General features: G+C 51.4%; 8 protein-coding genes across 8 annotated transcripts; 3 read left to right on the forward strand and 5 right to left on the reverse strand.

Moving 5' to 3' along the window:
• Nucleotides 1-3,816: 3,816 nt before the first annotated feature.
• Nucleotides 3,817-4,742, reverse strand: LOC142045031 (histone H2B 1/2/3/4/6). Its single transcript, XM_075058144.1, has one exon. It carries the CDS (start codon nt 4,497-4,499, stop codon nt 4,119-4,121), a length of 381 nt encoding a protein of 126 aa, XP_074914245.1. The 5' UTR covers nt 4,500-4,742; the 3' UTR covers nt 3,817-4,118.
• Nucleotides 4,743-4,865: 123 nt separating this feature from the next.
• On the forward strand, nt 4,866-5,387 carry LOC142045030 (histone H2A-IV). The gene has a single exon (XM_075058143.1). It carries the CDS (start codon nt 4,871-4,873, stop codon nt 5,258-5,260), a length of 390 nt encoding a protein of 129 aa, XP_074914244.1. The 5' UTR covers nt 4,866-4,870; the 3' UTR covers nt 5,261-5,387.
• Nucleotides 5,388-5,406: 19 nt separating this feature from the next.
• Nucleotides 5,407-6,993, reverse strand: LOC142045029 (histone H1.01-like). The gene has a single exon (XM_075058142.1). The coding sequence runs from the start codon at nt 6,937-6,939 to the stop codon at nt 6,280-6,282; it is 660 nt and encodes a 219-aa protein (XP_074914243.1). The 5' UTR covers nt 6,940-6,993; the 3' UTR covers nt 5,407-6,279.
• Nucleotides 6,994-15,516: 8,523 nt separating this feature from the next.
• Nucleotides 15,517-15,982, forward strand: LOC142044966 (histone H4). Its single transcript, XM_075057995.1, has one exon. The coding sequence runs from the start codon at nt 15,562-15,564 to the stop codon at nt 15,871-15,873; it is 312 nt and encodes a 103-aa protein (XP_074914096.1). The 5' UTR covers nt 15,517-15,561; the 3' UTR covers nt 15,874-15,982.
• A 955-nt stretch (nt 15,983-16,937) lies between these two features.
• LOC142044965 (histone H2A type 2-C) lies at nt 16,938-17,434 on the reverse strand. Its single transcript, XM_075057994.1, has one exon. It carries the CDS (start codon nt 17,383-17,385, stop codon nt 16,996-16,998), a length of 390 nt encoding a protein of 129 aa, XP_074914095.1. The 5' UTR covers nt 17,386-17,434; the 3' UTR covers nt 16,938-16,995.
• A 755-nt stretch (nt 17,435-18,189) lies between these two features.
• Nucleotides 18,190-18,730, reverse strand: LOC142044860 (histone H3). The gene has a single exon (XM_075057801.1). The coding sequence runs from the start codon at nt 18,699-18,701 to the stop codon at nt 18,291-18,293; it is 411 nt and encodes a 136-aa protein (XP_074913902.1). The 5' UTR covers nt 18,702-18,730; the 3' UTR covers nt 18,190-18,290.
• A 1,328-nt stretch (nt 18,731-20,058) lies between these two features.
• On the forward strand, nt 20,059-20,560 carry LOC142044822 (histone H2A type 2-C). Its single transcript, XM_075057736.1, has one exon. The coding sequence runs from the start codon at nt 20,112-20,114 to the stop codon at nt 20,499-20,501; it is 390 nt and encodes a 129-aa protein (XP_074913837.1). The 5' UTR covers nt 20,059-20,111; the 3' UTR covers nt 20,502-20,560.
• A 960-nt stretch (nt 20,561-21,520) lies between these two features.
• LOC142044825 (histone H4) lies at nt 21,521-21,986 on the reverse strand. The gene has a single exon (XM_075057740.1). It carries the CDS (start codon nt 21,939-21,941, stop codon nt 21,630-21,632), a length of 312 nt encoding a protein of 103 aa, XP_074913841.1. The 5' UTR covers nt 21,942-21,986; the 3' UTR covers nt 21,521-21,629.
• Nucleotides 21,987-22,455: the final 469 nt, after the last annotated feature.

Here is a 22,455-nt window from a genome sequence, read left to right on the forward strand (position 1 = left end):
TTTCTGTGTTAAAAAATGAATGTAAGAACCTCTGTGATTAATACTTAGTATCATTTTTGACAAGGAATGCTTTTGGAACCACCTCTCCATCAGGACAGGCCATCAAATAATTTAGTTCTTTGCAGCCACCAAAGAAGTGCAACCCAAAACCTAAAAAACCCTTTCCACCTACACAGGCCTCTGGTTCTGACCCCAGTTCCCGAGGAAAGAGCTGTCCCTGCTCACTGTAACGCTGCTTCCTTCCTTGTAGGTGAGTGAGCGGGGAAGGCAGAAGGGGTGTTCGCAGCTCCCTCCCCCTCTACTTCCAGCCCTCTTCTCCAGTGAGGTTTGTGCCATGTCTTGAGCTGCGCTGTGCTCTGATACAGCACAACCCCAAGACCAGGTTTTTGGAGCCCAAGGACTCAAGTTTTTCCTTTACAACGTGAACCAGGAACATTTTCATTACTGGCCAAAAGCATTACATCAAGGTGTATGTAGGACCGAATCTCTTTCCCTAGCTGCAATTGATACTTTCTCCCTCAAGGCTAATTATTTTGAAATACATTCTTTTCTATTAAAACTGGAAAAAAAAAAAAGTCTCTGGGAAAATGACATAGCAATAATTTGCCCTATGTGTTGAGTAATTATAATCTCTGGCCATTAGGAAAAACAATTTCATAAGTAGGGGAGTGGATATTGATTTACTCCATTAAAAAAAAGAGCAGGAAATAGTATAAAATTGCTATAGCCAGGGTGTGATTTGTTCAGGTTTTGGATCAGGTGTATGGCATTTATTTCTTGTTTCTGATTCACTGTCCGGTCAGTTAACTAGAGAATACAGTTATTTGTTTACCCAGTTAGTGTATTTCGTTTTTGCAGAAATAAAAGCACTTTTTTTTTAAACATGATGATTTATAAATATAAATTTTCCTGTAGGTATGCTGATCTAGTGAAGATATAAGTCTTTCCAAGAATGCTGCTAACTTTATTATTCAATTAAAAATAAGATAGGGGAAATTTTTTGTAACTGTTCAGACTGTTCTTCAGTGTTCTTTACAGCTGGTTATCCACTACAGGACTAAACTGTAATGTAACTGTTAATTTGATATACAAAAGGTTGCTGATATTAAAAAAAAGAATTTTGACAAAAATGTTTGTATAACCAAAAATAAATATACCCTGTATCCTATATTTCAGTTGCTGTGAATAAAGAGGTATTTTGAAGATAGACATGGAGGGTAGATAAAAATACAGCACAAAGGTCCTGTTTAAAGATTATGTATTCTAGCACTTCCCAGTGTTGAGAATTGTGAGGACTAATAGCCTGGTTTAGCACTAGAAGATAAAGTAGTCGAAGCCTTAGTCCACAAGAGGTGGCTGAGAGTAAACATTTTGTTCAAACCAATGCTGCAAACACAGAACTAGCTGAAACCAGCAAATACAAGCAGAATGAAGAAGATAAGGACCAAGGAAACAATTCCAAGAGAATGAGGTAACTTCAGAAGGCGGCCAGCCCGGCGAACAACAAAACCAGTAAGTCAAGAGACCACAGACCAGAAGTAAGTGACTAGACTTGGGGATCGGGTGATGGGTGGTACAGGTACAACTGGGGGCACAATCTGGGGTAGGGGCTCCCTCTTTGGAGGCACCCGGCTTGAACTGCTCTGCACGTGGGGTAGATAAACCACTTATTTACTCAGCGGATTGGAGACTTGTCTTCTTGGAGCAGGAGCGTAGGGCCGAGCCCTGTTGAGGTGGCGCGTGCATAATTCCTACCGTGGTGTAGGTGGCAGCAGGATAATTCCTGCTGCACCAGGATGATGTATTTGAACGCGGTGCCATCTTACTGCTGTTGGGTGATGTCATCTGGGTAGAGTGGATTTAAGAATAGAAAGAACACTGCTTTGGACTGAATAGAAAAGAACATTAAAGAGCATGAATGATGGAAGAATATGCTGTCATTTGATTTTATATGCACATTATTTGCTTTATTAATTTTGCATGTTCATCCTCCTGTGGGATAAAATTGTTATGTTTGTTATATTTACTAAGCCTAACTCTTACTTTTACCTTTGGTTAAAAGAACAAGCACACAAAATTTTCCATGGTAGTTGTTTTTTGTCATGTCAGAGACTTTGGTCTCAGCACTGATAGAAAAATAACGGATGTGATAGAATCAGATCTGATGACACGCACATGCAGGTAGAAATGCTATGTTCACGTTATAGCCCCTAATATTGCTTTATCATTCATACTGAGATTGGAAGTAGCAATCATAAGCAACATTTTCTTTTCTGTTGCATGAAGAGTTCCAGGAGCCTAGAAACAATTTCACATACTAAAAGAGCCTTTAAAAAAAAAAAAAAATCCCCTGAAATTTCTGTGAAAGCTATGTTAATGAAGTGTGCAGCATGCAGCTTACAAAGACAGGAAAGGCAAAAAGAATGCTTATGGATTCCTGAGCTGGGAGGCCAAAAGACACCACCAGGCTCCTACTTCAACTCAGGCAACAGGGCTGCCCTGTGGTAGCTGTAGTTTGAACTAGGGTTTATTTTTTTAGGACAAGATAATTAAATTTGACTTTTACGTGACTGATTATAGAGAATAATAGCCACTGACAAATTCTTCGGATGATGATCATCACTGTCAAAATATGAGCACTTTTAGTATATGACATTTTCTAAAGTCCCTTTCTAGTGACCCACATATCCCCTTACACAAAAACCTGGAGACTGAAATATGCCATGGTTCATTAATCTTTTTAGATATTAGACATATACAGAGGCCCAGAATGTGCAAACTATGTTTCAGTTTGCACTAAGGCACTTGGAAAGCAGGTCTCTAATCTCCATTTGAAGCTGCTAAAAAACAGAGTATGGAGGATGCCTCTTCCCACTCAATACCTGAAATCCCATCCAAGAGGTGCCCATCAGCCTTCAAGCTGAAAGTAACTGATAAATTGATGACAGATTAACGAGACCCCTCGTGCCTGTCTCTGTACCTGTACTACCAAACATGCAGTCAGTACGGGAAAGGTTGACTTTTGTGATTCTGTGGTCCCTGTATGAAGTAAGTGTGTTCAGAAATCCGCAGAACATGCTTAGAATGCAGGATTATTCAGATCCCTTTTGAAATAAGGCAATACTGGCTTTGATCTGCATCTACAGCAGCATCTAATTATCCAGGAATGAGGTGGAGTGATTTAGAAAGCCTGCGGATTGAGGCTGAAAGACTTTAGGGCTGATTAGTAGCTATATGATAAACTCTGATAGTTTATGAAGCCAGCCCATAGTGCCTAGTTTCTTAGATTTTAATAGTTTTAATACATTTAATGACATATAAATACAGGAAAGGTCAAATAGGTATGAAAAAATATTCATCTTCACTTTGTGTTTTTAGTTACAGAGGAAATATTCTCTACCTAAAGCAGTTGTAGGGAGAAGCTATACACGCTATTATAAAAAAAATAATCACACACAGAGTAGAATTAAGAAAATTACTGAAGATAAATAACTTTTAGAAAGGACTTCTGTGCTGTATTAATCACTGGGCTATTGGTAAAAGCTTATTAAGATAAATGTCACTTACTACTACACAAATTCTTTCACTGTAACCACCTGTCCCTTCAGCTACAAAAGAAAAGATGGAGCACCATCAAGTGGTAGACATTGTTATAGCAGTTACAACAATGTACGTGGATCAGCTTCCATTAGTAATAATTTTGACCCTTTCCCGACTAGAAAACTACAGCCTTTTTTTTCCTTCAATTTACAACGCATATAACATGAACGTACTTAGAATTAATAGCGATGTATTGCACAAGAAAATAAACACATCACAATCTTAGAAAGAACTGTATTAGAACTAAGGAAACTACCACCTAGAAAGAAAATACAATAATAAAAAAGCTTTGGTTACAGTAATTTCAGTTATAACAGATCATTTCTTACCCAGATAAAGTCTATGTTCCCCAACACAATACTGGAGAACAATTAATTCATCAAAATTAACCTTAACTGGGACTTAAAAAACTGATCGCAAGAACTCACACTGAAGAATTGAAAGTGTAGCCCTTTTATTGAAAACTTGGTGGCTCTTAAAAGAGCCTTTGGGTTAGAACTGCGGATCCGGGAGAGGCTCTACTTGGAGCTGGTGTACTTGGTGACGGCCTTGGTGCCCTCAGAGACAGCGTGCTTGGCCAGCTCGCCGGGCAGCAGGAGCCGCACGGCCGTCTGGATCTCCCGCGAGGTGATGGTGGAGCGCTTGTTGTAGTGCGCCAGGCGCGAGGCCTCGCCGGCGATGCGCTCGAAGATGTCGTTGACAAAGGAATTCATGATGCCCATGGCCTTGGAGGAGATGCCCGTGTCGGGGTGCACCTGCTTCAGCACCTTGTACACGTAGATCGAGTAGCTCTCCTTGCGGCTCTTCTTGCGCTTCTTGTCGCCCTTCTTCTGCGTCTTGGTGACGGCTTTCTTGGAGCCCTTCTTGGGCGCGGGGGCGGACTTGGCCGGCTCGGGCATGGCAGCAGAGACGCGACTCCCGCAGACCCCAACCGCGGCACAGACAAACGCAAAGAGGCGAAGTGAGAGGAAGTGGCCGAATGCCACGTATTTATAGCTCCCTTATGCAAATGAGCAGCATTCCCTCTGCGTACTTCCATTGGCCAGAACACGAGCGCGCGTCATAGCTCCCCTATAGCCGCCTTTCATTGGTCGGAATTCGATTCACCGCCTCATTGGCTGCTCAGAGGAGACCTACTTCTCAGCCTATCAGCGAAGGGGCGAGGTGGGAACAGTGAGGCTATAGCTGAGGAGCGCTGGCTGCTTTGCTCTGTTCTGTTGCTGGTTGCTCTTAGAGGCGAGCGAGGAAGCAAGGAAAGCAGCAAGGAAGGATGTCCGGCCGCGGGAAGCAGGGCGGGAAGGCGCGGGCCAAGGCCAAGTCGCGCTCGTCGCGGGCCGGGCTGCAGTTCCCCGTGGGCCGCGTGCACCGGCTGCTGCGCAAGGGCAACTACGCGGAGCGGGTGGGCGCCGGCGCCCCGGTGTACCTGGCGGCCGTGCTGGAGTACCTGACGGCCGAGATCCTGGAGCTGGCGGGCAACGCGGCCCGCGACAACAAGAAGACGCGCATCATCCCCCGGCACCTGCAGCTGGCCATCCGCAACGACGAGGAGCTCAACAAGCTGCTGGGCAAGGTGACCATCGCGCAGGGCGGGGTGCTGCCCAACATCCAGGCCGTCCTGCTGCCCAAGAAGACTGACAGCCACAAGGCTAAAGCCAAGTGAGCCCAAGGCAGCACGTTTTCTCTTCCGGAGAAAATAATCCAAAGGCTCTTTTAAGAGCCACCCACAAAATCATAAGAGAGCTCAGTTATCCATAGTATAGTTACGCCAGTTAATACGAACTACTCGACCCGTGTTTTTTCTTATTTTCTTCATGTTTATTAACAGTATTTTTGGCTTGGTGATAGTAGCAACGCTTTCCATGTTTTTGTTACTGCAAAGTCGTGCCAAAATGTCCTCTCAAAGCAAGTTTTTTCCTGGGATGGGCTCTTTCCCGTTTAGTCCTAAAGCCAGAGAACACGGGAACGCTGTATTTCGGTGAGAGCTCCCGTCCCTCCCCCCTCTTCCGCCCTTTTCTTCTCCGAGAGTGGCTGAACCAGCACCAGAGATACGGGGCGTAATCGTCTTCGGGGAAGGGGGGGAAGGGGCAGCGGGCCGGGCTCTCCCCGGCCAATCCTTGGTCAGGGCGGGCTTTTTCAATACTTAAAACTCGCTCTTTCTCCTCGGGAACAAAAGGAACGGGAGAGCTCAGGGCTATTTTCGGGTCAGTAACGAAACCCTCCCCTCCTCCCCCAAACAGACACACCACCATTTAAGGAGACACCTTCAGAGAAATAATACAATAGATTAGACATGGCTCAGTAGTAGCGTGCCCGGCAATTGCATTACTTTTGTTACAAAATATATCCTTAAAAAAAACGTACATCCGATTTTTATCAAAACATTATAAAACATTGCTTCCTGGTAATCAAACCAATTACTCGGCAAAAAAAAAAAAAAAAAGATGTAAAAGTCTACACTTCCCTAAAGCCGCCGCGTTATACCGTGCTCGTTAGCGTTTCTTTCGGTAATTGCAGGGGAAAAGAAGACACAATTGATCTCTGACGACTTACGAATTACTGGATCCTTGCTGCAGGTTACTGACGACCTCGGTGCCTCAGCTCGTTTAGGGAAAGTGTGGGTGGCTCTTAAAAGAGCCGTTGGATAACAAAAGACGGAGAGCAGGACTCTTCTAGTATAATTTACTTCTTTTTAGGCGCCGCCTTCTTCGCCTTGGCTGCTTTGGGCTTGGCTGCCTTGGGCTTGGCTGCTTTGGGCTTCACCGCCTTCGCCTTGGCCGGGCTCTTTGCTGCTTTTTTGGGGCGGCCTGCCTTGGTGGCCTTCTTGGGGCTCTTGGCCGCTTTCTTGGCCGCGGCGGCCGCCGGCTTCTTGGCTTTCTTGGGGCTCTTCTTCACCGCCGCCGCCTTCTTGGGCTTCTTGGCGGCGCCGGCGGGCTTCTTGGCCGCCGGCTTCTTGGGCTTGGCGGCGGCTGCCCGCTTCTTGGGGGCTTTTTCCTTCACCTCGCCGGGCTTCTTGTTGAGACGGAAGGAGCCGGAGGCGCCGGTGCCCTTGGTCTGCACCAGGGTGCCCTTGCTGACCAGGCTCTTGAGCCCCAGCTTGATGCGGCTGTTGTTCTTCTCCACGTCGTAGCCGCCGGCGGCCAGCGCCTTCTTGAGCGCGGCGAGCGAGAGCCCCTTGCGCTCCTTGGAGGCGGACACGGCCTTGGTGATCAGCTCGGTGACGCTGGGGCCCGCCGGCTTGCGGGCTTTGGAGCCGCCCGCCGCCTTCTTGGGCTTCTTGGCGGCGGCCTTGGCGCCGGGCGCGGGCGCATCGGGGGCGGCGGCGGGAGCGGTCTCGGACATCGCGGCGGCGGCGGCGGCAGCGTCCTCTGCGGAGCAGGCGAACACAATTGGGCTGGCGCGGGTCAGATGCTCGTATTTTTAGAGAGGAGCCGCGCGGTGATTGGTGCGTTGCAGAGCCCGCCCCGCTGCACGGCCGGGGAGCCCTTCGGTGTGCTCGATTTGTGTTTCTTTGGACTCACAAAAGTGCATTTTCCTCGGAATTTCTGCCACCAAATCGCCCCGTTTCCCCGGTGAGGGAGGAGAAGAGCAGGTACTTGCGTTCGGGAGAGTTTCCAGCCGCAAACACGCGGGCTGAGTTAAAGGAGAGGCGATAAATCCCGTGTGCTGCTGCTGGGGAGACCTCTGAAGAGAGAAACTTTTGTTTTTCCTTGCAAATTAAAAATTTCCTTTTGACATAAATGTTGCAGCAACGGCTCAGTCTGGTTCTTTAGAGGGTTTTCTTGGGGTCGAAGTTGAAACCGGCCGATTTAAAGCTATTTTGACAGTTTAAATTGATTTTGCAGAGGAGGAAGTAACACAAACTCCTCTTTCAGCTCTGAATATGGATTAAGAACCGGTTCCTTTGACCATGTGTTTTACCTCCTAAAACGCTAAAGTCTAGTGAAATAGTGTCTCGTACAACCTCCTATTGCATTTTTTATAGAGCCATAAGCAATTTGTTAAGATCTGGAGATTTATGAACACACAGTTGCTTTATTTTGTCTTCCTGGAATTTCAGTAGAAGGGAGGCAAACTTACCCTGCTACCTTGTGCTGGGTGTTTTCTTTCTTTTGTTTGTTTTCCATATGAATTTCTGGGCCAGTTATTAAGTAAATCAAGCTATTTGCTCTTCACGTTGCATTTGAATTTCAGGTAAACAGTCATTTGATATCTGATGTTACAAAACTGAAGCCTTGTAAAAGAAAGCAACCTCCTAAACTTCTGGTGATACTGAAATTATCTGTTGTGTCTCTAGTAATTTAAGATGTGCAAGGACTAGAATAGCAGTTTAGTAGTTATGCTCTTCCTTCCCAGAGAGTATTATCTTGCTATGTATTTTCTCTAATAATAGTAGAATTTAAAAGCGTGTTAACTGTTTGGTTTGGGTTTTGGTTTTTGGGTTTTTTTTTACATGTTTCACACAATATGTCTGCACAAAGGTTTATCTAAAGCCAATTCTGAATCCTCTTCCCACTCTAAATAAAACCCACCTAATTCTTCCTTATGTATTTTACAGCCATCACTGAAGCGAGGAAATGCTTTCAGGACAAAAAGTAGAGCACTTTGTGATAACCTGAGTTTTAACAAGGGGACAGAGAGGTAGGCCATAGGTCGTTCCTAAAGAACCAGGAAGAATTCAATCAGTGTTGATATTTAGTGGAAGATGATGTAATATTCTGAACAGAACAGAGCTCTGGAGTAATATTCCATTAATCTTTACCTGATTATAAACAAGTGTATTATCCATTGCCTTTTCTAGTTATTTAAGAATCACAAAGGCTACACTTCAGCCCTGTCCTCTAATTTCATTTGATATTGCCAGATATAACATATAATGTGAACACAGTATTTAAGTACGTATTAGCAACCAAAATTTCAGATTGTATGAAAAGGTAGTTTGGGGTAAGTGTAATCCTATTTCAACTTCATTGCCTCATTTACAATGGCTGTTTTGTAAATACTGAATGTGTATGTAACACGAAAACATTGTAGTTTGCTGTAAAATTGGGTTTCAGTGAATACGAAACTGTGAATAAATGCAATGAAGGGAAAAATTGCAACCTGCACCCTTGAAGCAAAAAGTATCAGAAAAAAAAAAAAGGTTGCAGGAAAAGTGCACCTAAAGCTCTGAAATGCTTCAACAGGAAGATAATTGAGAGAAGGGCTAATCAAACTGGGAATTTCCTAGTCTTGTTTGTAAAAGTTATGTAGCATAAAATATGGATACAGGAATGAAATAAATTGGAGTGGATGCGGTATTGAAGATATACCTTCAGGAATTACCAAAACTGAAGTAAATAAATACATTTTTTAAGCCTGTGTCCTCTACATGTGTTTGTAAATTAAGGAATGAGACTTTCCACTGACTTGACTACATAGTGAAATAGAGTAGCAGTGCTGGGAGGAGAAGACATTTAACAGCTACCAAGACACTTCATGGCACACAGACAGGGGAAAAGTGTAGACCATGAGTGACATGTCAGCAAAATGGAAACTCATGTTGCCTCCTCTTGTTATTTTGAACTCATACATATTTACTTCAGTAACCTTCACTGGAGGAGATTTAAATACTCCAGCCCTCAGCTGTGGCTTCACAGAGTGTTGATTCACATTTATTGGTGGCTGAATCGAGGTGGCTAAAATGGTCGCCATCCCAGTTGTCTGGCTTTTCTCCCAGCAGTTGCTACCCTCTCCCTGTTCCCAACAGGGACAGCTAAGAATATGTGTAGCAGCTTCTGATCTCCAACAGTTAGTCTACTGTCTTAAAATAAGCTTCAGAAATTTTGTGACACAGAGAGAAGCTCTGATATTTCCGTTTTCATGGCTTTGCAGCAAAGACATAAAATATCTTCAGCAATGTAGAATTGCTGATTGGGACACGTGTTCTCCTTTACATGAAAGAAATGTATGCAGGAACATTTTGGAAAGTCAAGGTGCATTTTAAAAAGAATTTGCTCCACAGTCAGAGCAGATAGCGTAGAAGGAATGGACAGATGTACTCAGGCAAAGAAAAAATGTGGTGAAGTGTTATATAAAAGGCAGGAATGGCAATTTCACCTCCAGCTGAGCAAATGAGAAAAGGAAATAATCCTGGTTTTGGTATAGGATGTTGTAGAAAGTCTTAATGAAGAAGGCGCCACATAGACTCTGAATTGCAGTTTGGCTTTTCCAATGAGACTGGAGGGAGGCAGACCTCATCATTCATTAGAAGAGGAGAACAGTGATATCAGGATTTCCAGAGATACTTTTGGAGAGAGCATCACTGTAATGTCTCCTACATCCGAATTACTTCAATCCTTCTCACCTCATGGGCATGCCAGCAGGCCACACTACATCACAAACCTGCACAAGATTGCAATCTGAACCCCGCAACTCACTTCCCTTCAGATACCCGGGTCTGTCCAACTTTTGCAGTTATCTATTAAGACCTCTTGGCATAAACAAGGAGACAAATGAACCACAGCCAAGGGCTGGCACTGCACTTGAGAGCTATCAAACATTCCCATCTCCAGTTTAGCACCTGCCAGTACTTGTTCCTAAGAAAATGAACTCTGGGTTATATTTAGATATTTTTGCAATAATGAGAGGTAGCACAGTAAGCGTTCTTCTCAAGAAATTTTGTTAGGATGCATTAGCATGAGAGCTAGCCACACAAATGTGGCTAATGGGCTGCTATACCTGCTGTAGGTGAGTCCTGTGGTCAGTCATTCTTGGACAGCTGGAGGAAATGCAGCTGATATGCCTGTGCACCACAGCCCCTCTCCTTCCTTCAAGTGATAATTTCCAGAGAGATTTAGGTGAGGCCTTTGCATTATGTGCTGTACTCCAGCATACATGTTCCGCAGGAAAGAAAGAGGTGTAAATACTCCCTACAACCATGATTACGCTCCTATTAGTGTTACACCCATGCCTTACTTGCCCTTAGTGACTTCATCCTTCATTTGAGTTACAAATGTAGTAACTCCTGTGATCAAACCAGCCAGCACAGTTTAACTGCTTTTAACCCTTAGCTAAACAATTTTAAAGTGGTACCTACCAAACTACAAACTTGTTGCAGCTCAGCCAACAAGTCTCTGCCTTCATAACACTGATGTTGTTGCTGCTGCTGCTCTTAAGACTCCTAAGTGCACTGAGGCCACACAAGGCCTTTTAAATCCAGTGCACGGCTGAGCATCTCCAGTGGGCAGGACAAATAGGGTAGGGCATCGGATGACTGTCCCCATAGACTCAGCTTCCTGGAATGTTGCACGCTCCTCCCTGTACTCTTGGTTAAGGGTTGGGGCACCTATTGTGGCCTCTCTTCATCATTGTCATGGCATGTCATTTGGGAATTGAAAACCTCTAGTCCAAAACTTGGATATGTCCGAAATTAGGAGGCACTAGGAAGGATGTCCTTCCTAGGAAAGCAAAAAAAAAACCCAGCAAAAAATCAGGGGGCCAAATCCCTTCCCAGAAAAGCTAATGAGGAAATAAGATGCACTTTATCCTCTACTGTATGGGAGTTTACCAGGTTAACATGTTTTTACTTTTCTCACACACAGGCACAGAAAAGGTCCTCACTGTCGGTCAGATATCAAAGAAAAGAATTATTTATGTCTTAAAGTACTTTGGTCTTCTAAAACTAACCTAAGGCACTTAAGAAACTGTCTTCTGGACCACCCTGGCATGCGTTGAATGCAGTCATCAACCAGCGACTGAGGACCTCAGGCCCTGGGCAAACTGTCCATGAGAGGTAAGCAACATTACCAGAAGCTCCATCAGCCATGGCTCCCCAAAGAAATGGTCTCCTCCTGAACTGACAGTGCCCCTCCTTCACCTGCATTCAGTAGGGAATTCCACCAAGGAAGGGTGGCACCACACTGTCCTTTCAGAGCAGCCTCTCCATCAGCACTGAAGCCTGGCTGCTCAGGGAAGTGAGCAGCCCCCACAGAGCAATGCTGAGCAACCCACTCTTCCTCCCCACAACACCCTGGCACTTCTGCGTGCTTTCTGCCCTCCACTCTGTCCTGTGTGTGTGCCAGGGCTCCTGTGAACACTGGTAAAAGGGAGGGAGCAATGTGGCCAACCCACATGCCCCCTCCAGCCAGAGCCGTGTACCCATGGGGGGACGAAGTGTCCTTGGGCACGTAGTGCGGGCACAGCTGCCCTGCAGTCTGCCATCTCCCTGGCTGGTGACACCCCAGGCACTGATGTGACAAGCTTCCAGGTACATTTGGGTTAGCAGGCAACCCATTTTTTTGCCACACAGGCAGTGATGGTGGCACCCAGACACTGTGTAGGCTGGACTTCTGCCATCGATGAGAGCCAAAGCATTGTCACACACCATGTGAAGATGCTCTCATTAAGTGATGCTGCCTTGCCGGTTTTCCTCAGAGGTGTGGGGGTGAAGCAGATACTGGCTCCAGATAAGGCTGCTTGTGCCATCTTTCTAGAGCAGGAGTACCGCAAGGTAGCAGTTGGGTGCCAGCAATATAGGTTGGCTGTCTTCCCATAGAAGGGAGCAAAAAAGTTTTGAAGAGTTGTTCAGTGTGTAAGAGTGCTGTGCTGTAGCTTATGTTTTTTACACTACGTGGTTTGCAGCTGTGCATTCCGTGGCTGGTGCCAGAGTGGTACTGTCCCTGGTTAGGATGTCATCCAGACTGCCAGGGACACTGGAAGGGCCGGCTGGTGCCCAGATTTCCACATAATATACAAATGAGGCCAGTCACTCAGCACTCCTGCTATCAGACAGTTAGGAAGTCAGGAATCTGGCTTCACAGGCTCATGAGAGTATATATATACACACATATATATATACACACCGTGGGCAGATTCAAGAATAATGTATTTCACCTATTTTGCCTGCAACCTGCCTTGTATGGTCTGGTCCCAGAAAGAAGGATTGGCTTCTGTAGTTAAGTGTATTAAATCTAAATCTTGGTCTTCCTGACATAGTTTTTTTCTGTTTTGGACACTGCAAATGCAATCAAGTTTTGGCTGATTCCTGCATGAAATAAGTAGAATAACAGGTTTCACTTTTGTGTGCTGTTTGAGGTTAGTAGTTTGTAACATCTTACATTTAATTGTATGGTTAGCAGGATCAGCACACAAGGCCAGCACTGAGCAGCTAAGAGCAAGGATCACCCTATGTCCAGCTATATGGAGGTGGTAAATAAAGAGAAACCAGCTGGGGTTTTGGGTTTACCCAAACTGCAATAGGAGACACCTACAAGAAAGGAAACTTAATAGCCCAAATTACCCAAAGGTGTTGAGAAAAGGGCCTGCTGATCAATAAATTGTTTTGGGTAATTCTGATATTAACTGTCCAGATCTAATGCATGTTCCTTTGTACAAATATCTTCCCTGTAGAAAAAAAAAAGAAGAAAAAAGAAGAAAAATACTAAAGAAAAAAGAACCAAAACCTAAGTGGATGCAAAGGTGTAATTTGTGTTTGTTTTGTTAATTCTTTAGAAGAAAACAGGCCTTGACATGCTTGAGTACATGTAAAGAATTTCAAGGGTTACCGCTGTGAGCCACATCAGTGGATGAGGACAGAAATGTTTGTTTGCATTTGACACTAATGAAAATAAAAAGTTCTTACACTTGAAAATGGTTCAGATTTACATTTTTCTTTTTTTTTCATTTTACAACGTGCTTATTCTTCTAGCATGGTGAATGGTCTTAGCTCCGGGGTTTTGGGCGGGGGTGTTGTCATCTTCTTCTCCCTAGGGTAGCAGGGTCATCTGGTTATAGTCTCTTCAGTGTTAAAGGAGACACTGGCTCTACTGGGCTAGTATCGGGGACACACAGTCCATAAGTCTGGGAGAGGACAGATGAAGAATACAGAGTGTAGTAGCAGAACATGTTTCTGCAGTTAGGAATATCACCATGGATGCAGTCTGGGGAGAAATGAATGGGCAATATGAGTGGGGTAGCCCTGAGATTGTGCTGCCCTTTGAATTGCATTCTGGATGGACACTTATGGTCATAACACTGGAAGAACGGAGTAATTCACAGGGAAGTTCCATCTGGGCCGATATCCCATCTGTGACAGAGGCCAGTAAAAAAAAGAGTGTAATAACAATAGCTGATATCTCATCAAAATTATGCCTTAGGTCCTAGTGATTTGTAGGCCAGGGATTCACCAGGTCCGGGGGTATCTTTGAATTGGAGAGCTTTGAATGGATTTTTCTCCTGTGTATTTATTGATTGCTTTCTCTGGACATAAAATCTCTCATTTTTCATGCTTTAGGATGTGGCTTTAGCATGACAAGTTATAAAAGGTTGAGGAACAGGTACAGAGAATGGTAGATGGACAAATGGGTGACAAACATGTATACTACATGGAGTGTATCCCTTCCATAGAGCACATACTCATTTATATACACTTAAGTGTCCTCAGTGTATCTGTGTGTGTTACAAAATGGTGCTGGAAAATATGCTTTCTATGGTGTAGATGAAACGGGACAAAGTGGCAAAGAGAGTGAACTGAACGCCTTTTCCTGTAGCTGAAGAGAGGTGAAAAGAATACATTTCAAGCAGAGGGAATGACAAGTCATTTGAAAGAACAGTGAAAAAGAAATCGAGTCTTCAGGGTCAGGCAGAGACATTCCTATATAAAATATCTGAACTGAAAGATCCTGGGAAAAAATTACCTCACCATTATATTTTTGGATCCCATCACTCACACAGACCTTCCCTCCTGGAGTCACTGTGACTGAGGCAGAACCAAATGCCAATGTCAGCGAGACAAAGGGTTGTCAGAGTTCACAAAGATCTCCCTGAGACCTTCAGCCTGAAGGGCTCTCCTCTGTCTCTGTGGTTAATGACGTGTGTATTCAGCCATGATAAGCACAGGCAAATTCTCCATATTGGAATTATGCTAATCTCATACCCCAGTGGGCCCTGAGCTATGAAAAGGAAGACTGCAAGAATAGCCAGCAGAAAAGAGGTGTGGATTTAACAGTCATGATGACTGATTTTCAGAGTTATGAATCATACCAAAATAACAAAGAGAAATGTTGTCCCTGGCAATGTGCACTGGTGAAAGGAAAACATGTTATATGAAATAAAGAGTATCTATCCACTCAGAAGGATGTCAGGCCTTTGAAAACATGGAGGTACACACGCACATAGCTGAAGTAGCTATTTTGGTTGTGCATTTGACATACATGACTGATTTTTATCATGTTAGTAGCAGTGATCTAAATGGAAACATAATGCTTTCTGAATGTGACCAGGATGTCCGGGACTTAATATGAAGCAACACTCCAGACAATAGGATAGAAAATGAAGGGTCTTCTCCAGTTCTATGCTGAAAAAGCCCTTTCTGGACTCACCAGTGATGCTGTTATCTGAGAGTTAGGAATAGTCAGCTTCTAGAAAAAAAAAAATGTTTATAGATGTGATTTTCCTGATGCTTCACAGCATAAGGCCACGGAGGGGACATGTCAGTTCTTACATTTAACAGCCGGTTCTCAATACTACCGTCGAGGTCTTGCAACGTGAGCTCAGAACTAACGAGACATGGTCAGCATGACCCTAACAAAGGTCCGCGGAGGCCTCAAAGCCCCCGGCTCCCTGCTCAGTGGCACCCTCGGCCGTCAGAGAAGGAAGGTCTGCGCGCCGTCGCCCCGCCGGGGGGGGGGCGGGTAGATGCCGGGAAACGGCGCTTCAGGGGCCGCGGGGCCGGGGAAGGCGGGCGAGGCGGAGGCGGAGGCGGGGAGCGGCCGGCGGGGAGCGGCCGGCGGAGCCGAGCGGGGCCCCGGGGAGGGGCCCGAGAGCGGCGAGGGGCGAAGGCCCCGCCCCGCCCGCGGAGAGGCAGGCCCCGCCCCCGCCGGCCGTGCCCGCCCCTGCTCCCAATCAGGTCGGTCCCCTGGCTATAAAGGCCGCGGCGCGGGCAGCTGCGGCTCACAGCTCGGAGCGGCTGGAAACGTGAGCAGCATGTCCGGCAGAGGCAAGGGCGGGAAGGGGCTCGGCAAGGGGGGCGCCAAGCGGCACCGCAAGGTGCTGCGCGACAACATCCAGGGCATCACCAAGCCGGCCATCCGGCGCCTGGCTCGGCGCGGCGGCGTGAAGCGCATCTCGGGGCTCATCTACGAGGAGACGCGCGGCGTGTTGAAGGTCTTCCTGGAGAACGTGATCCGCGACGCCGTCACCTACACCGAGCACGCCAAGAGGAAGACGGTCACGGCCATGGACGTGGTCTACGCCCTCAAGCGCCAGGGACGCACCCTCTACGGCTTCGGCGGCTGAACGTCTTACTTCGCTCCCCGACCGACCACCTCGAGAACCCAAAGGCTCTTTTCAGAGCCGCCCACTTTTTCCATTAAAAGAGCCGTGTCGCGTTGCCCCCCTTCCCCGAGTTGTTGCCACGTTTCTGCTCCCTTCCCTTCCGTGTCCCCCGTCCTCCTTATCATAACCCCGCCCCCCCTCGCTTTTTTCGTGCTGGCCTGGAGCCGGGCTGGCGAGCTTTGCAGTCCGCCTCTCGGTTTCTCTCTAGCGTCCTGCTGCCGCATCGATCCCCTTCCCAGCTCTTCTGCCTCCTCCTTCTTCCTTTCCGGCAACCGCTTTCGGAAGAGCTTGCTGGGGCACTGCGCCCTGCCAGGCGAGCGCTCTCCTACTTTGCGGCTCTTCCCGAGGCATTTACCGACGCCCAGAAGTCCCTGGACACCGCCGGGGCCCTGCAGGGCGAGCCTAGAGCCTCTCTCATCCGCGGCTGCGTGCGGAAAAAACACGGGCCGGGGCAACAGCTCCCCTCCTGCCCCAACAAAAGAGAAATAAAATGGAGGAAAGCAGCGAAACCCGGCTCTGTCTCGCCGAGTGCAGGGCGGCGCATCCTTCTCGTCCTCCTGCCCGAAGCGGGGCAAGGGCCGTGACCACACCGGCTTCACGTCGGGCGGCGAAGCGGGGAAGGGAGCTCGCTCCCGCGCGGAGGGATGGGGGGGGGGGGGTGTCTGGCGGCCTCCGACAGGAGCCGGGCCCCGCCCCGGCGGCGAGCGGGTTAAGCGCCCTCGCTCTTTGAAGAGCCCGCGCGGGCGGCGATTGGCTCCGGGCGATTCCGCGCTCGCTCGGCAGAGCAGCGCGATCGAGCCTCCGCCCGCCAGCCGCTGCGGGGCCCGCGAGCGACACGCTGGCTTCCCTGCCGCGCCTGAGCGCGGCGGCTCATAACTGCCCCGGGGCGCCTACAGAGGGAGTCACCCGCCACCCCACGCCCCCTCGGAACGAGCCGACCCTCCCCTGAGGGAGGAACGCACGCACGCCGTTCCCCTGCCCGCCGCGCAGCAGCATCTCCAGCTCCTTTGCGAGGCTGTTGGTGGCTCTGAAAAGAGCCTTTGGGTTTCGCTTCTGTGCTCGGGGCGCTCCTCCCGGCCCGGTTCACTTGCTCTTGGCCTTGTGACTCTCGGTCTTCTTGGGCAGCAGCACGGCCTGGATGTTGGGCAGCACCCCACCCTGCGCGATGGTCACCTTGCCCAGCAGCTTGTTGAGCTCCTCGTCGTTGCGGATGGCCAGCTGCAGGTGCCGGGGGATGATGCGCGTCTTCTTGTTGTCGCGGGCCGCGTTGCCCGCCAGCTCCAGGATCTCGGCCGTCAGGTACTCCAGCACGGCCGCCAGGTACACCGGGGCGCCGGCGCCCACCCGCTCCGCGTAGTTGCCCTTGCGCAGCAGCCGGTGCACGCGGCCCACGGGGAACTGCAGCCCGGCCCGCGACGAGCGCGACTTGGCCTTGGCCCGCGCCTTCCCGCCCTGCTTCCCGCGGCCGGACATCCTCTCTCCGTCGGTCGGTCACTCGCTCCCTCGCTCAGCACTAAGCTCCCGCCGCCGCCGGACAGAACCAGGTGAGTTACCCGCGCCCTGCGGCCCGCCCTTATATCCCTTCCCTTTGCGCCGCCGGCGGCTCCTGATAGGCCGAGGCCCCGACCGGGGAACGCGCACCCAATGGCCGAGCGAATCCCGTCCTGGCCAATAGCGAGGGGCGCAGCTCCGAAAGGCCTCCGCCCTCCCTCTCGAGGCGCCCAATGACGAGGCGGCAGGGGCGGGATTCGGCAGGCGGCTCCGCCCGGAACGAACGATCTCTCCCGCCGCCACCGCCGCCGCCCGGAGCCGCGGGGCCCGCGCCGCGCCGCCCCGTAATTGCCTGTACTTTCTCTTTGGTTTGAGTGTTTTAGAGCAGCCGGGTCGGCAACGTGCGCCTTGGGAGGCCGGAGCTGAGGAGGGGGGAGAGAGGAAGAGAGAGGCACGGTGACTGTGTCAGCGAGCGGGAGTAACGGAGGGGAAAGGGGGGGGTTTACCGGGAGAGCCGAAAGGCGGTACTCCTCCTCCCCGCGTTGTTTCACGCTGGGTCTTTTCCCCGCGGGAAGATTTCGACCCTTCCCAACACCGGGTCACCCCGACGTTTTCCGGCCTTTCACAACTGTACGCGGCTTCCATGCAGCGGACAGTCACCACGGCTCCCTCCCTTCTGTCCTGCCCACCCCAAATCCTGAGGGGAACGCTACTGGAACGTGTTTCATTAGGATGAATCTTAGGAATAATATACAGTAATATTATTAAGAAATAAAACTTGTCCAGCCGTGGAACAGCTCTTTTATTGTGTATGGAGTGGCTCTTAAAAGAGCCTTTGGGTTTGTTAGAGTACTTTCTCAAAATAGGTGGTAAATTTCCAAAGCGGTTTATGCACGCTCTCCGCGGATGCGGCGGGCCAGCTGGATGTCCTTGGGCATGATGGTGACGCGCTTGGCGTGGATGGCGCAGAGGTTGGTGTCCTCGAAGAGCCCCACCAGGTAGGCCTCGCTCGCCTCCTGCAGCGCCATCACGGCCGAGCTCTGGAAGCGCAGGTCGGTCTTGAAGTCCTGCGCGATCTCCCGCACCAGGCGCTGGAAGGGCAGCTTGCGGATCAGCAGCTCCGTCGACTTCTGGTAGCGCCGGATCTCGCGCAGCGCCACCGTGCCGGGCCGGTAGCGGTGCGGCTTCTTCACGCCGCCCGTGGCCGGCGCGCTCTTGCGGGCCGCCTTGGTGGCCAGCTGCTTGCGGGGCGCCTTCCCGCCCGTCGACTTACGCGCCGTCTGCTTCGTGCGCGCCATCGCTCTGACACCAAGGAGCCGGCAGGGAAGTACCAGACGCAGTGACTGCCGCCCGCTAGTCGGGGAGTATATATAGCGGTAGTGCCTTCTCTGATAGGCCGAGGGCTACATCCTGGTTGTCATTGATTGGTGGATTCGAAGTTTAAAAATCCCGCCAGGGGCAAGTACCGCCCACCCCCTCAGTTATTGTTCTGGCTACAGACCGCTGCCGCCTCAGCAGGCCGTTCCTTTATCACTGTGTAGTTTTTCCATTTCTGGAAACCCCTCATGCACTATTGATTTCAAATTCTTTTCAGCATTGTGTGAGTTAATAATTAAGACTTCCCTTTTGAAAGATTTTATTCATTTCACTGTGTAATTTTCCATTTTTTCAAGCACAGATTTCTGTGCAGAGTTCAGAATAATAAATTTTCACTGGAAGATACAGAACTTTTTATTTAATTACTTTAAAACATTTCAGAAACAAACAGTATATGAAAAGAGAATAGAGGGAAAAAGGATGGCAGTTGAAAAAGAATAGGCTGGAAAGGAAAATAAAACTAAGATATTAGAAAAAACCCATTTCATTAAAGAATCAAAAAGATTCACCCCTTTTATTCCCTTTTTATACTAGATGAACACATAAATGGGGCTGAAGTTTTAGGTGCAATCGGACAGTGACTGCCGAAACCGGTTTCCAGTAGCGTTCCCCTCAGGATTTGGGGTGGGCAGGACAGAAGGGAGGGAGCCGTGGTGACTGTCCGCTGCATGGAAGCCGCGTACAGTTGTGAAAGGCCGGAAAACGTCGGGGTGACCCGGTGTTGGGAAGGGTCGAAATCTTCCCGCGGGGAAAAGACCCAGCGTGAAACAACGCGGGGAGGAGGAGTACCGCCTTTCGGCTCTCCCGGTAAACCCCCCCCTTTCCCCTCCGTTACTCCCGCTCGCTGACACAGTCACCGTGCCTCTCTCTTCCTCTCTCCCCCCTCCTCAGCTCCGGCCTCCCAAGGCGCACGTTGCCGACCCGGCTGCTCTAAAACACTCAAACCAAAGAGAAAGTACAGGCAATTACGGGGCGGCGCGGCGCGGGCCCCGCGGCTCCGGGCGGCGGCGGTGGCGGCGGGAGAGATCGTTCGTTCCGGGCGGAGCCGCCTGCCGAATCCCGCCCCTGCCGCCTCGCCATTGGGCGCCTCGAGAGGGAGGGCGGAGGCCTTTCGGAGCTGCGCCCCTCGCTATTGGCCAGGACGGGATTCGCTCGGCCATTGGGTGCGCGTTCCCCGGTCGGGGCCTCGGCCTATCAGGAGCCGCCGGCGGCGCAAAGGGAAGGGATATAAGGGCGGGCCGCAGGGCGCGGGTAACTCACCTGGTTCTGTCCGGCGGCGGCGGGAGCTTAGTGCTGAGCGAGGGAGCGAGTGACCGACCGACGGAGAGAGGATGTCCGGCCGCGGGAAGCAGGGCGGGAAGGCGCGGGCCAAGGCCAAGTCGCGCTCGTCGCGGGCCGGGCTGCAGTTCCCCGTGGGCCGCGTGCACCGGCTGCTGCGCAAGGGCAACTACGCGGAGCGGGTGGGCGCCGGCGCCCCGGTGTACCTGGCGGCCGTGCTGGAGTACCTGACGGCCGAGATCCTGGAGCTGGCGGGCAACGCGGCCCGCGACAACAAGAAGACGCGCATCATCCCCCGGCACCTGCAGCTGGCCATCCGCAACGACGAGGAGCTCAACAAGCTGCTGGGCAAGGTGACCATCGCGCAGGGTGGGGTGCTGCCCAACATCCAGGCCGTGCTGCTGCCCAAGAAGACCGAGAGTCACAAGGCCAAGAGCAAGTGAACCGGGCCGGGAGGAGCGCCCCGAGCACAGAAGCGAAACCCAAAGGCTCTTTTCAGAGCCACCAACAGCCTCGCAAAGGAGCTGGAGATGCTGCTGCGCGGCGGGCAGGGGAACGGCGTGCGTGCGTTCCTCCCTCAGGGGAGGGTCGGCTCGTTCCGAGGGGGCGTGGGGTGGCGGGTGACTCCCTCTGTAGGCGCCCCGGGGCAGTTATGAGCCGCCGCGCTCAGGCGCGGCAGGGAAGCCAGCGTGTCGCTCGCGGGCCCCGCAGCGGCTGGCGGGCGGAGGCTCGATCGCGCTGCTCTGCCGAGCGAGCGCGGAATCGCCCGGAGCCAATCGCCGCCCGCGCGGGCTCTTCAAAGAGCGAGGGCGCTTAACCCGCTCGCCGCCGGGGCGGGGCCCGGCTCCTGTCGGAGGCCGCCAGACACACCCCCCCCCCCCCCCCCATCCCTCCGCGCGGGAGCGAGCTCCCTTCCCCGCTTCGCCGCCCGACGTGAAGCCGGTGTGGTCACGGCCCTTGCCCCGCTTCGGGCAGGAGGACGAGAAGGATGCGCCGCCCTGCACTCGGCGAGACAGAGCCGGGTTTCGCTGCTTTCCTCCATTTTATTTCTCTTTTGTTGGGGCAGGAGGGGAGCTGTTGCCCCGGCCCGTGTTTTTTCCGCACGCAGCCGCGGATGAGAGAGGCTCTAGGCTCGCCCTGCAGGGCCCCGGCGGTGTCCAGGGACTTCTGGGCGTCGGTAAATGCCTCGGGAAGAGCCGCAAAGTAGGAGAGCGCTCGCCTGGCAGGGCGCAGTGCCCCAGCAAGCTCTTCCGAAAGCGGTTGCCGGAAAGGAAGAAGGAGGAGGCAGAAGAGCTGGGAAGGGGATCGATGCGGCAGCAGGACGCTAGAGAGAAACCGAGAGGCGGACTGCAAAGCTCGCCAGCCCGGCTCCAGGCCAGCACGAAAAAAGCGAGGGGGGGCGGGGTTATGATAAGGAGGACGGGGGACACGGAAGGGAAGGGAGCAGAAACGTGGCAACAACTCGGGGAAGGGGGGCAACGCGACACGGCTCTTTTAATGGAAAAAGTGGGCGGCTCTGAAAAGAGCCTTTGGGTTCTCGAGGTGGTCGGTCGGGGAGCGAAGTAAGACGTTCAGCCGCCGAAGCCGTAGAGGGTGCGTCCCTGGCGCTTGAGGGCGTAGACCACGTCCATGGCCGTGACCGTCTTCCTCTTGGCGTGCTCGGTGTAGGTGACGGCGTCGCGGATCACGTTCTCCAGGAAGACCTTCAACACGCCGCGCGTCTCCTCGTAGATGAGCCCCGAGATGCGCTTCACGCCGCCGCGCCGAGCCAGGCGCCGGATGGCCGGCTTGGTGATGCCCTGGATGTTGTCGCGCAGCACCTTGCGGTGCCGCTTGGCGCCCCCCTTGCCGAGCCCCTTCCCGCCCTTGCCTCTGCCGGACATGCTGCTCACGTTTCCAGCCGCTCCGAGCTGTGAGCCGCAGCTGCCCGCGCCGCGGCCTTTATAGCCAGGGGACCGACCTGATTGGGAGCAGGGGCGGGCACGGCCGGCGGGGGCGGGGCCTGCCTCTCCGCGGGCGGGGCGGGGCCTTCGCCCCTCGCCGCTCTCGGGCCCCTCCCCGGGGCCCCGCTCGGCTCCGCCGGCCGCTCCCCGCCGGCCGCTCCCCGCCTCCGCCTCCGCCTCGCCCGCCTTCCCCGGCCCCGCGGCCCCTGAAGCGCCGTTTCCCGGCATCTACCCGCCCCCCCCCCGGCGGGGCGACGGCGCGCAGACCTTCCTTCTCTGACGGCCGAGGGTGCTCCCGCGGCCGCCGCGTTCTGCGGGCGTCGGGGCCCTGTCTGAAGAGCCTCGGTGGGTCGCGGCCCAGCGCGCCCGTACGGCCGGTGTCGGCGGTCTTGAGGCCCCCGCTGACCTTTGGAGAGGGTCGGCAAGCGATCGCCCGGGACACCTGTGCCTGGCA

Source organism: Buteo buteo, chromosome 26, assembly GCF_964188355.1.
Source record: "Buteo buteo chromosome 26, bButBut1.hap1.1, whole genome shotgun sequence".
NCBI lineage: Eukaryota > Metazoa > Chordata > Aves > Accipitriformes > Accipitridae > Buteo > Buteo buteo.

Coding starts and splice junctions, on each gene's coding strand:
- LOC142045031 (XM_075058144.1), bottom strand. CDS start 4,499: ATGCCCGAGCCGGCCAAGTCCGCCCCCGCGCCCAAGAAGGGCTCCAAG.
- LOC142045030 (XM_075058143.1), top strand. CDS start 4,871: ATGTCCGGCCGCGGGAAGCAGGGCGGGAAGGCGCGGGCCAAGGCCAAG.
- LOC142045029 (XM_075058142.1), bottom strand. CDS start 6,939: ATGTCCGAGACCGCTCCCGCCGCCGCCCCCGATGCGCCCGCGCCCGGC.
- LOC142044966 (XM_075057995.1), top strand. CDS start 15,562: ATGTCCGGCAGAGGCAAGGGCGGGAAGGGGCTCGGCAAGGGGGGCGCC.
- LOC142044965 (XM_075057994.1), bottom strand. CDS start 17,385: ATGTCCGGCCGCGGGAAGCAGGGCGGGAAGGCGCGGGCCAAGGCCAAG.
- LOC142044860 (XM_075057801.1), bottom strand. CDS start 18,701: ATGGCGCGCACGAAGCAGACGGCGCGTAAGTCGACGGGCGGGAAGGCG.
- LOC142044822 (XM_075057736.1), top strand. CDS start 20,112: ATGTCCGGCCGCGGGAAGCAGGGCGGGAAGGCGCGGGCCAAGGCCAAG.
- LOC142044825 (XM_075057740.1), bottom strand. CDS start 21,941: ATGTCCGGCAGAGGCAAGGGCGGGAAGGGGCTCGGCAAGGGGGGCGCC.